At 43.0% G+C, this 13,107-nt stretch overlaps 1 protein-coding gene across 1 annotated transcript in view; it reads left to right on the top strand.

The window, feature by feature from the left end:
* Positions 1–13,107, top strand: part of PHEX (phosphate regulating endopeptidase X-linked) — a 198,515-nt gene that overhangs the window by 84,571 nt on the left and 100,837 nt on the right. Inside the window, exon 12 of the mRNA XM_060003154.1 lies at positions 5,162–5,263. Coding sequence (XP_059859137.1) covers positions 5,162–5,263 — 102 coding nt within the window. The remainder of the gene's footprint in view (positions 1–5,161; positions 5,264–13,107) is intronic.

The raw sequence follows: 13,107 nt of genomic DNA, 5'->3' as shown, positions 1-13,107 counted from the left end.
GTTATTACAAGTGAGGCGTAATGAACCCTGGGGTACCTCGAGTCACCTTGTAGGTCTTGGTGCGCCTGCGTCAACCTGTGCTGGCGGTTTTGTCTTGCTTGGTCCTGGTACGGCTGGAAACCTAGCAGTGGTCCTTGACCACGAGAGGGAGGATCTCTGGGCATGCTGCAACCACCAGTGTCCAGGTAGGGGAGGGAAAGGCAAACCGTCCAGGATGGGGCAGGACCCTCTCATGTCTGACTAGCTACCTAACACTCCTGCCCCTGACACATGCATAGTTTCTCTCATTAACATCACTCACTTTTTTTTTTTTTAAACTGAAGGTGAACCTACATTGACACATCATTATCACCCAAGGTATATAGTTTACCTTAGAGTTCACTCTTGTACATTCTGTGCATTTGAACAAGTGTATGATGACATGAATGTATCATTATAATCTCATACAGAGTATTTTCGCTGCCCTGAAAATTCTCTGTGCTCTGCCTGCTTATCTCTCCCCACCCCCACCCCACAACCGCCGATCTTTTTATTGCCTCCATAGTTTTGCCTTTTCTGGATGTGGTATCATTGGAATCATACAGCATGTAGCCTTTTCAGATTGGTTTCTTTCAGTTAGTAATATGCACTTAAGGTTTCTCCATGTCTCCTCATGGCTTGCTAGCTCATTTCTTTTTAGCACTGAGTAATATTCCATTGTCTGGATGTATCACAGCTTGTTTAGCCGGTCACCTACTGAAGGACACCATAGTTGCTTCCAAGATTTGGTAAGTATAAATAAAGTCGCTATAAACATCTGGGTGCAGACTTTTGGGTGGACATAAGTTTCTATCTCCTTTGGGTAAATACCAGGGAATGTGATTGCTGGATTGTATGGTGAAAGTATGTTTAGTTTTGTAAAAAAGCTACCAAACTGTCTTCCAAAATGGCTCTCCGATTTTGCATTCCCACCAGCGGTGAGTGAGAGTTCCTGTTGCTCCACAGCCTCTCCAGTGCTTGGTATTGTCAGTGTTGTGGATTTGGGCAATTCTAATAGGTGTGTAGTGCTATCTCATTGTTTTAGTTTGCATTTCCCTCATGACATGTGATGTGAAACATCTTTTCTTATGTTTGTTTGCCATCTGTATGTCTTCTTTAGTGAGATGTCTGTCAAGGTCTTTGGCTCATTTTTTAATCAGGTTTTTCGTTTCCTTCTTGTTGAATGTCCGTCAGTACATAAACACAGGTAAACCTCTCACATGGGCAACTACCACAACAGCAGCAGCAACAAACAAATGCACACAACCCAAACTCAGAACCCTCTCTTAACCCTATATCCACTTGTACCCTGTCTTTGCTTTCTCTCTTTCATAGACAGACTCCTCGACTGTGTTGTGCAGACTTGATATCTCCACTTCCCAGTGAGGTCTGGCCTTTGTCTTCACCTGTCTTTGTCTTCCAACATTCTATGTCTTAGAAAATGGTGACTATAATTTGTAATACTGTATTGTATATTTGAAAGTTGCTAAGAGAGTAGATCTTAAAAGTTCTCATCTCAAGGGAAAAAAAAATACTCTATGTTTGGTTGAAACGGAGCAAGACTCTGCGGGGCCCTCCCTGGTACAAATCTTTTCCGTGTCCCGCGTTTCTTATTCGCAGGAAAAAGGCTTCAGCCTCCTTGACCTTCTCTGAGTTCCCAAGGGCAGCTTCAAACAGTTGCTAAGCAGGGAAGGGAGGGAATGCAGAAACAAAGGAGGAGGAATAAGGAGACAACAGTGCAGCAGAGTCCTGGTTCCTCCTCAAGGGATACACTTAGCCGTATATCTCTGAGTTCTTCTGCAAGAACTAAGGCCCCCACCCAGGGGGAGGATGGTAACTCCAGGCTGAGCATAGGATTCCTGGAGCACCGCCCTGTTACCTCACCACCAACCGATCAGAAGAAAGTTACACACCCTGCAGCCATCACCCCAAATTTTGCCTATAAATACTTCTCCCTGAAAACTGCTGGGGAGTTCAGGGTGTTTGAGCATGAACCACTCGTTCTCCTTGCTTGGCCCTGCAATAAACCTTTCTCTGCTCTAGACTCCGATGTTTCAGATTGTTTGGCCTCACTGTGCGTTGGGCATATGAACTTGTGTTTGGTAACATGGTGATGGGTGTTAACTAGACTTATTATTGTGATCATTTCATAATATATACAAATATCAAATCATTATGTTGTATACCTGAAACTAATATATGTCAATTATAACTCAATTTTTAAAAATGCAAAAAAAAAAAGAAAATGGTGGCAGTATCCATCTGGTTGCCTGTGCCTGAAGCCTGGGAATTAATCTGACTGTTCCCACCCTTTCCTCACCTCCCCACAAAATTAATCACCTGGTTCCATTGATTCAGTCGCTGAATCTCTGGCAAATTAATGCACCCATTTCTTTCCATCCCTGTTGCCCCTCCCTAGTTTGGGAAGTTACTGTTTCTCTTTTTAAGTGAAGGTGACAGGCTGGCTGATGTGTGTTGTGTGTTGCTGCGTGATGATGTTGGAGAGGAAGAAGTATTCCTCTCCCCTTCTAAATTCTTCTGGCTGATATAAGAATTAAATTGATGTGATAGAGAGTGACCGCAGAAAATCAAACAAAGTTAAGTAGCATATATGCATGGGAGAGACCAGGAAAAACTAAGCAGCTTGCCAAAACGGCCAAAGCCCTCACCTTATATACCATCTTCAGCTAAAGACAAAAGAAGATGTCAGTTATGGGGCAATACTAGGAAAAGTGCGGTAAAGGACGGTGATTGTGATGAAGATTTAAGTCGATGACTTCTCCATTGATAGAAGTTTCTGGAGATTTAGTCATCCTCCTCTTCCAGGTACAGAGAGGGAGACACCCTTCAAATGGAAATTTCCCTTACAAATGGAGATATTTCTTACAAAAGGGCAACTGCTATTTCGTTTTCAGATCCCTTCCTATGTCTGCTGTTCCTCAGAAAATGACCAGCTTAAAACAATTGATATGCCAAAGAGACATATTTTAGGGTGGCAAATTTTGCTCCCCTACAGTGATGTCATAAAGACTTAGGGGTGCTGGTGACTGCAGAGGCAAATGATCTAGGCCCTGAAGATTTCCTTGTTGTTTTAGCACCCTCCTGTGGGTTTTCTGTTTGAAATGGTCACTGCTGCATCTCTCTCTGTTTTCTTCTACTTTCCTGACATTTTCCTCTGATTTCTGAGGGACACCTCTGTTGCTCCTGGACGTTCTGACCTCACAACTGTCATTTACCTCTGAGGTCAGGTCCTGGCTCTGACCCTTCCCAGCTGTAAGAGCTGGAAGAGATCATGGACTCTCTTTCTCTCTCTCTGTCTTTTCAAAAATATTTATTTATTTATTTGGCTGCGCCAGGTCTTAGTTGTGGCATGTGGGATCTTCGTTGTGGCGTGTGGGATCTTCGTTGCGGTATGCAGGATCTTTAGTTGCGGCATTTGGGATCTTTTAGTTGCAGCATGAGGAATCTTTAGTTGCGGCATGCAAACTCTTAGTTGCTGCATGCGAAGTCTTAGATGCGGCATGTGGGATCTAGTTCCCTGACCAGGGGTCGAACCCAGGCCCCCTGCATTGGGAGTGCAGAGTCTTAGCCACTGGATCGCCAGGAAAGTCCTGGTCATGGACTCTCTTGACTCCTAATTTCCTTATCTGTAAAATAAGTGGCTTCCCTACACCAGTGAGTCGTCATCCTGGCTGCACATTGGAATCACCTGGAGGGGCTTTGCAACCTCCCAGTGCTCAGGCCTCACTCTGCAACAATGACATCAGCATTGTTTAAAGCTCCTCCCGCCACCCCCCAACCAGAGACCCCAGTGTACAGACAAGGTTGAGAACCAGTGAACTGGGACCTTTGCTCTTCTGTCATTTCATGTCTTTATCACGCCCCAATCTCAAGTTGAGGTTTCTTTTCTCTTAATGTTTTTACTAAGTTGGGAAGAAATAGCTGTGAAGTACCCCCGCCTCCATCTGCTGTTTGTTCTTATTTACATACAATGGAACCCAGCCCACTGATTTCCAGCTCTTATTCCCTTACAACTGTTATTGAACTGAAAACATAGCTGAAAACTTATTAAACAGAAAAGAACTATTTTGAGCTTTGTGCTGACAATTCATTATAGAACCAAGGAAACATCTAAATTTCTTTCTTTCTAGAATTAACGCTAAAAATGGATTTACACCTCCATAATTTCAAATGAAAATTTTCATTCTGGTGCCAAACCTAGTATTATATGCTTTCTTGAGTGTCCTATTAGGAAAAATGAAGCATCTGTATAGGAGAATGGAATTTCGATTGGTTTTCACCCATAGACAAGCAGGACCTCCCCAGACTGCTCCATGCGGGCTGCTGAAGTTAAGTGTTAGCATCTCTCTCCCCCAGTCCTCTCTGCTGACCCACAGATGCTGGAAGAAAAGCCAGGGCAAACACATCATCACTGTAGGTGTGGTCTCACTCTTGGAACACTTTGAAACAGGGCTTTCAGAAGACCGTGTTTCTGTAGCAGCCCCCTTGAGACCTAACCATTTTAGACTTGAAATAGCATACGACTTTTCTGAGCTGTCAGAGAGGAGAGAGGAGAGTACGAAGATGACAGAGAACAGCCACGCATTTGGTTTAACCACTGGCATTAATTTGGAGAGAACTGGGGTCTTGACATAAGTGATTCATATTGAGAAGTGTCTAGGGTGCTGGCTCTCCCTGCCTGTTTCTCTGTTAACAGTATCTCTTTCAACTGTTCACTCACTTTCTTCTGCAATGTCTTTCTGAAGTACACAGCACATGCCTTTGCTTTTTTCTCTCAAGCCCTTATTAACCTATTGAAATTAGTTGCAACCTTGATATGGGTGCACTAATACAGTAGCTACAGGTAAGTTATTAGTCATAACCTATGGCGAATTCCTTTCCTCATGTAATCCTTTTACAAGTGGGCCATCACATTGTTCTCAAGGAAAGAAATGGTTAGTTTTCTTCTAGTAATGGGGGGAAAAGGCATTTTCCTGGGCAAAGAAATGCTGCCAGAGCATGGAGTCAAGCTTAAAGGAGCCTCTTTGACACTGTGTTTAGCACTGGACTATTTATTGTGGCCCAGAAAAGCTTGTCTGAAGCTTCTTGGTTTTGACCTGCTTCTTTGGGTATTTCCTTATAGATGGAGGAATTGATTGAGGGTGTTCGATGGGCCTTTATTGACATGCTGGAGAAAGAAAATGAGTGGATGGATGCAGGGACGAAAAGGAAAGCCAAAGAAAAGGTAAGGATTCCTTTTGCTGAAAAAAATATGACTTCTGGTTTTAATGGATTTTCATGCTCCCCATTGACTGTGTAGTGGATTTTTATATTGACTGAGCTGTTGACTCCAAATGACCCCAGAGTTAGCTGTCTGTTTTGGGATGAATACAGAGATTTTATTACCAGGAGGTAAGAGAAAATAAGATCTGACTTTTTCAAACTGCGTTTTCAAACACCTTGTAATTCAGCCTTTCCTTCTCTCCTAATTGCCGTCTGTAAGAGCCACATGGCTTGCTGCCCAGCGAATTTTGCCATTAAACCATCAGTGGCTATGGCAGAATGCAGAGCAGTGGGGAGCCAGGGGGAACAGCTGGCAGAAGAGCCCTCAAGGCACAAAGAAGAAAAACCGATATTAGCTGTGTGTCCTGCTCCATGCACGATGTGTGCTAATGTCCTCAGGCAAATCCTCTACTGTAACCAAGCAGACCTACTTCCTAACTCATCATTTTGTGCAAATGATCCAAATAGCATGTTTATAAACTGTAGACCAATAGTAGACCATTGCGTAGGAATACAAAAACATTTCCTAATAGAAGCGGACACTTGCTAGGCCTTGTAAACCTTTCTGGCAACAACATAAGGGGATAAGTGAGAAAAGTATTAGCAGCCTTGCTGTTTAGAAGTAAAGAATGGGACCCATCTTGAGTTCTAGGTATTCTCATGGAGCTGGAGCTTGCATGGGTGGGAAACGCCTGCTACATTCTTTTTTTTTTTTCTTTTAACATCTTTATTGGCGTATAATTGCTTTACAGTGGTGTGTTAGTTTCAGCTGTATAACAAAGTGAATCAGCTATACATAAACATATATCCCCATATCTCCTCCCTCTTGCGTCTCCCTCCCACCCTCCCTATCCCACCCCTCTAGGTGGTCACAAAGCACCGAGCTGATCTCCTTGTGCTATGTGGCTGCTTCCCACTAGCTCTCTGTTTTACATTTGGTAGTGTATATATGTCCATGCCACTCTCTCACTTCGTCCCAGCTTACCCTTCCCCCTCCTCGTGTCAAGTCCATTCTCTACGTCTGCGTCTTTATTCCTGTCCTGCCCCTAGGTTCTTCAGAACCTTTTTTTTTTTTAGATTCCATATATATGTGTTAGTATATGGTATCTGTTTTTCTCTTTCTGACTTACTTCACTCTGTATGACAGTCTCTAGATCCATCCACCTGACTACAAATAACTCAATTTTGTTTCTTTTTATGGCTGAGTAATATTCCATTGTATATATGTGCCACATCTTCTTTCTCCATTTGTCTGTCGATGGACGCTTAGGTTGCTTGCATGTCCTGGCTATTGTAAATAGAGCTGCAATGAACATTGTGGTACATGAGTCTTTTTGAATTATTGTTTTCTCAGGGTATATGCCCAGTAGTGGGATTGCTGGGTCGTATGGTAGTTCTATTTTTAGTTTTTTAAGGAACCGCCATTCTGTTCTCCATAGCGGCTGTATCAATTTATATTCCCACCAACGGTGCAAGAGAGGGTTCCCTTTTCTCCACACCCTCTCCAGCATTTATTGTTTGTAGATTTTTTGATGTTGGCCATTCTGACTGGTGTGAGGTGATACCTCATTGTAGTTTTGATTTGCATTTCTCTAACGATTAGTGATGTTGAGCATCCTTTCATATGTTTGTTGGCAATCTGTATATCTTCTTTGGAGAAATGTCTGTTTAGTTCTTCTGCCCATTTTTGGATTGGGTTGTTTGTTTTTTTTGATATTGAGCTGCATGAGCTGCCTGTATATTTTGGAGATTAATCCTTTGTCAGTTGCTTCATTTGCAAATATTTTCTCCCATTCTGAGGGTTGTCTTTTGGTCTTGTTTATCGTTTCCTTTGCTTTGCAAAAGCTTTTAAGTTTCATTAGGTCCCATTTGTTGATTTTTGTTTTTATTTCCATTACTCTAGGAGGTGGATCAAAAAAGATCTTTGTGATTTATGTCAAAGAGTGTTCTTCCTATGTTTTCCTCTAAGAGTTTGATGGTGTCTGGCCTTACATTTAGGTCTTTAACACATTTTGAGTTTATTTTTGTGTATGGCATTAGGGAGTGTTCTAATTTCATTCTTTTACATGTAGCTGTCCAGTTTTCCCAGAACCGCTTATTGAAGAGGCTGTGTTTTCTGCATTGTATATTCTTGCCTCCTTTATCAAAGATAAGGTGACCATATGTGTGTGGCGTTATTTTGGGGCTTTCTATCCTGTTCCATTGATCTGTATTTCTGTTATTGTGCCAGTACCTTACTGTCTTGATTACTGTAGCTTTGTAGTATAGTCTGAAGTCAGGGAGCCTGATTCTTCCAGCTCCCTTTTTCTTTCTCGAGATTGCTTTGGCCATTCAGGGTCTTTTGTGTTTCAATACAAATTGTGAAATTTTTTGTTCTAGTTCTGTGAAAAATGCCGTTGGTACTTTGATAGAGATTGCATTGAATCTGTAGATTGCTTTGGGTAGTATAGTCATTTTCACAATGTTGATTCTTCCAATCCAAGAACATGGTATATCTCTCCATCTGTTTGTATCCTCTTTAATTTCTTTCATCAGTGTCTTATAGTTTTCTGCATACAGGTCTTTTGTCTCCCTAGGAAGGTTTATTCCTAGGCATTTTATTCTTTTTGTTGCAATGGTAAATGGGAGTGTTTCTTTAATTTCTCTTTCAGATTTTTCATCATTAGTGTATAGGAATGCAGGAGATTTATGTGCATTAATTTTATATCCTGCTACTTTACCAAATTCATTGATTAGCCCTAGTAGTTTTCTGGTAGCATCTTTAGGATTCTCTATGTATAGTATCATGTCATCTGCAAACAGTGACAGTTTTACTTCTTCTTTTCCGATTTGGATTCCTTTTATTTCTTTTCCTTCTCTGATTGCTGTGGCCTTCTACATTCTTAATGGATGCTGCTCTTCAGGTGGGAGACTGAACTTAGGAGCATTTCTTCTTTAGAGAGGCATTTTTGAAACTTACTGATGATAGCAATCACCTGGGGTGCCTGGACTGTGTCTAGCTTTCTGGGCTCCTCCCTAGCAAGGTCTGATTTAGTGGATTGAGGGTGCAGTCTGAACATCTGTGATTTTAACAAGTCTCCTTGGTGGTGCTTATCCTTAGGCAGGCTTCGAGTCCTCTGCTTAGAGTCATACTGAGTCATGCTGAGCACAACATTTTTTGCATTATGGTCAAGGAACAAAGAGGGAGAGGGTTTTCAGAGCAGGGAAAATACTCTGTATGATACCATAATGGTGGATACATATCATTATACATTTGTCCAAACCTATAGAATGTGCAGCACCGAGAGTGAACCATAATGTAAACTATGGACTCTGGGTGATAATGGTGTGTCAATGCAGGTTCATAGATTGTAACAAATGTCCCACTCTGGTGGGAGATGTTGATAATGGGGGAGGTTGTGCATGCGTGGGGGCCGGGATTATATAGGAACTCTGTACTTTCTGCTCAATTTTGCTGTGACCCTAAAACTGCTCTAAAAAAGTCTATTAAAGAAGAAAAGAGGTCAACATTCTGGGAATGCTTAGCCTTGTTTAATGGAGAATGTGCAGAGGTTTAGCACAGATATTTTGTAGAGCTTTAATACTCCCAAGGTGGATAAATATGGCCATAGATATTTTTGTCAATAGACACGGAAGGACTGTTCAGTGTTTCATAGTGAGGAAAGAACTTGGGTGGCAGTGTTGGGGGTGGGGGCGTGGTGTTGGAGGAAGACAGGGTAAGTTTGATTTTTTTCCCCTTTGAGAACCTGTCAGAGCTGTCTTAAGTCATGTAAGGCACAAGCTGTTGAAGGCAGGAGCATGCGGGCTGTGATGATAGATGGTAGATGAAACTTGGTGCACCAACATACAGTTGTTGTTGTTTGAACGCTTCATTTATTTGCTGGGCTAGCTTATGATATCTGGAACAGAGCAAGTCTTGCACTGGGCAGTTGAGAGCCCAGCAAACTGGGGACTCTTGATCCTAGTCTGACCCCTTGTGGACTGAGGGCCACCGGCGTGGAGGGTGGGGTGGAGTGGTGAGTAGTGTGCATGTTATGAATGGATGGATACCAGGGGAATGCTCTGAGGACCCTAGTCAGTTTTTTGAAAAGTATGGCTGGTGATTGCCTTAGGGGGATCTTCTGGGTTGCATAAGGGAGTGGTTGCTTTTCAGTTGGGCCTTCTAGGCAAGTAGCCATGGGTCCTTCCTGAAGGAGGATTATTCCCAGTCCTTCTAATATTAGACACATTCTTCTTTGCTCCCTGAGTTACTCTCGAGTCTTATATTTTTTTTCAAGGAGAGCCCTCACTTTTTCTTCTAAAAGTACTCTTTGAACGCTCCTCTGTCTTTGAGCTGAGTTCAACCTGCCAGGAACTCAAACTAGTTCCTCGACAGGTGCAAATATCAAAGGTAGTTGTCCTGCTGGAAGTCACCAGGTTCCCTGAGTATATCTTGAATTTCAGACTTCAGAGCAGTTCCTTTGTTTTTTTTAAATTTAATATTCTTTAACATCTTTATTGGAGTATAATTGCTTTACATTGTTGTGTTAGTTTCTGCTGTATAGCAAAGTGAATGAGCTATATGTATACAGATATCCCCATATCCCCTCCCTCTTGCGTCTCCTTCCCACCCTCCCTATCCCACCCCTCTAGGTGATCACAGAGCACCGAGCTGATCTCCCTGTGCTGTGCGGCTGCTTCCCACTAGCTATCTGTTTGACGTTTGGTAGTGCATATATGTCCATGCCACTCTCTCACTTTGTCCCAGCTTACCCTTCCCCCTCCCCATGTCCTCAAGTCCATTCTCTATGTCTCCATCTTTATTCCTGTCCTGCCTCTACATTCTTCAGAACCATTTTTTTTTAAGATTCCATATATATGTGTTAGCATACGGTATTTGTTTTTCTCTTTCTGACTTACTTCACTCTGTATGACAGACTCTAGGTCCATCCACCTCACTACAAATAACTCAATTTCGTTGCTTTTTATGGCTGAGTAATATTCCATTGTATATATGTGCCACATCTTCTTTATCCATTCATCTGTTGATGGACACTTAGGTTGCTTCCATGTCCTGGCTATTGTAAATAGAACTGCCATGAACATTGTGGTACATGACTCTTTTTGAATTATGGTTTTCTCAGAGTATATGCCCAGTAGTGGGATTGCTGGGTCGTATGGTAGTTCTATTTTTAGTTTTCTAAGGAACCTCCGTACTGTTCTCCATAGTGGCTGTATCAATTTACATTCCCACCAACAGTGTAGGAGGGTTCCCTTTTCTCCACACCCTCTCCAGCATTTGTTGTTTGTAGATTTTTTGGTGATGGCCATTCTGACTGGTGTGAGGTGATACATCATTGTAGCTTTTTTTTCTTTTTTAAAATTAATTAATTTATTTTTGGCTGTGTTGGGTCTTTGTTGCTGTGCGTGGGCTTTCTCTGGTTGCGACGAGCGGGGGCTACTCTTCATTGCGGTGCACGGGCCTCTCATTGCGGTGGCTTCTCTCGTTCCAGAGCACGGGCTCTAGGCACGTGGGCTTCAGTAGTTGTGGCACGTGGGCTCTAGGGCTCAGGTTCAATAGTTGTGGCGCACGGGCGTAGTTGTTCCGCGGCATGTGGGATCTTCCTGGACCGGGACTCAAACCCGTGTCCCCTGCATTGGGAGGCGGATTCTTAACCACTGCGCCACCAGGGAAGTCCCCCATTGTAGGTTTGATTTGCATTTCTCTGATGATTAGTGATGTTGAGCATCCTTTCATGTGTTTGTTGGCAATCTGTATATCCTCTTTGGAGAAATGTCTGTTTAGGTCTTCTGCCCAGTTTTGGATTGGGTTGTTTGTTTTTTTGATATTGAGCTGCATGAGCAACTCGTATATTTTGGAGATTAATCCTTTGTCAGTGGCTTCGTTTAGAGCAGTTCCTTTAATGAAAGGTGAGAAAGAGGGAATGTTGTCTATGAATTTCCGGCAGTTCTCCAAAGCAAGTCGGGCTCTGGACCCCAGAAGCTGTGGGTTTTCTTTTTCCAAATTAAATGAACATGGAGATCTGGAAATGACCTCTGGGTGGAGCTCATAGCACTCACAAAGACGGCTAGAGAGCTGAAGGCTCTTATGCAGCTTTCTGCTATGGGGTTGTTTTCGAAAAATTATTTTTTTCTTGCCCTTTTTCTAGGCTGTCCTTGATTTGATTGCCTTTTAATAGTCAACATGAAAGGAGAGGCTCTACCTAATAATTTCTTGAATCTTAGATGGAAATCTCTGACTATCTTAGGGCTTTGTCTTTCTGATACTGAGTAGCCCCTGCATTAAGACAGGATTTGCCTGCATTTGAAGTGGAGGTGAATAATTCGCCTGCTCTTCTGGTATGACTTGGCACTGTTCTTAGGGCATGTGTTGTATCCAGTATATCACCCAGGCGGAAGATTTCTCATCAGTAATAGTGCCCACAGTGGGCCAGCGCTGAGTCACTTGGCAACCCATTGGGAAAGCTGGAAGAATGTTGCAATTTGTGAGAGGAAGAAGCTTTCCTTTCTCTCACAGTCAGGCTCTGGTCTGCAGCTAATTACAGTGCCTCCTGAAGGGTATTGACCTCAGCATCCCCTAGTGACCTGCCTCCTGAACAGGGAGGGTCCAGATGCCTGCAGTGGGCTGAGGCCTAACACCCTGGCTTTTGTGGTGGTTACTCCAGTCTCAGAATGGAAGCGTGGGCATGTGGCCTTGTCGTTCTCTTTGCTAAGGGTGATTACTGTAAAAGATAAACAAGGATGCCTCTGCTTCTGTGAATGAAGGGTAGATGTGTTATCTCTATCTCCCTGCCTTTCCCCTCTCATTTCTCAGGAGGTCATGAGTAGTTTTGTGTTGTGAAACCAACAGTGTAGGTTTCGAACTGGAAATTTAGTCTGGTCAAATAAGCACCAATTTTTATTTAGGATTCTATGTTCCCTGCAAGCATATGCTCTTATTATAAACAAGCAGCAAAGGACAGGAGGCCTGTTAATTTTTCCTGGCTGTTGTAGCTGTTGAATGAGTGTAAGGTGATACAAACTATTTTGGGGGGTATCTTCTAGAAGGTTTGCCTTTTCCAGAACAGAGTAGGAGGGTCTCAAGGTCACTACACTACGTAATGATTGTGAGGCCTGGCAGGAAGGGATGCAGCACTGCCTTTGGCTGCCCTGGTGGTGGGCACCAGGCTTGTGCTGATGAGCTCTGTGTCAGATCAGGAGGAACTCGGCTGGTGCTCAGCTGGATTCGATTCTGTAGCCAAAAGCTGGATTCTTTCTAAAATATTTGTTTGTGCTCTTTGCCCCTGTGACCTTTGTTTGCCAGGCCACCCCTAGAGAAAAAGACCCTGATGGAACTCCTAGGAAGGCAGCATCCTCAGGATGCTGTGAGTGGCCTTAACCTTAGCCATAGCAGGTACAGAGGGTTCCCAAGAAGGCTGTCTCATGGTCCCATCCACCTGAGTATGTGACTCCAGGCACATGCTTTGGGTGAGGTGGGAAGAGTTTTCCTACAGAGGGCCAAGCAGAAATTTAGCTCACCTCTTTGGCTTTGTCTCTGTTGGGCAGGGAAAATAACCTTTCCTTCCATCCTTCTAAGTTCTTAACTTGGGTCCATGTAACAAAAGATAGATTAACAAGAGAAAAGCAAACAAGTTCACTAACAGGTATATCTCATACACATGTGAGAGAAACTCAGAGAAATGAGTAACTCAGAGAAGTGGCTTAGAACTCCGGCTTATATGTCATCTAAACCAAATGGCAATAAATTTGTAGAGAAAGAAGAAGAAAAAGGGAAAGTAGTTTTAGACTTCCAAAAGTGGCAGATGG

The sequence above is a fragment of the Delphinus delphis genome, chromosome X (genome assembly GCF_949987515.2).
Source record: "Delphinus delphis chromosome X, mDelDel1.2, whole genome shotgun sequence".
NCBI classification, from domain to species: Eukaryota; Metazoa; Chordata; class Mammalia; order Artiodactyla; family Delphinidae; genus Delphinus; species Delphinus delphis.
Note: the sequence above shows the minus strand (reverse complement) of the source record. Positions and strands in the feature narration are given on the sequence as shown.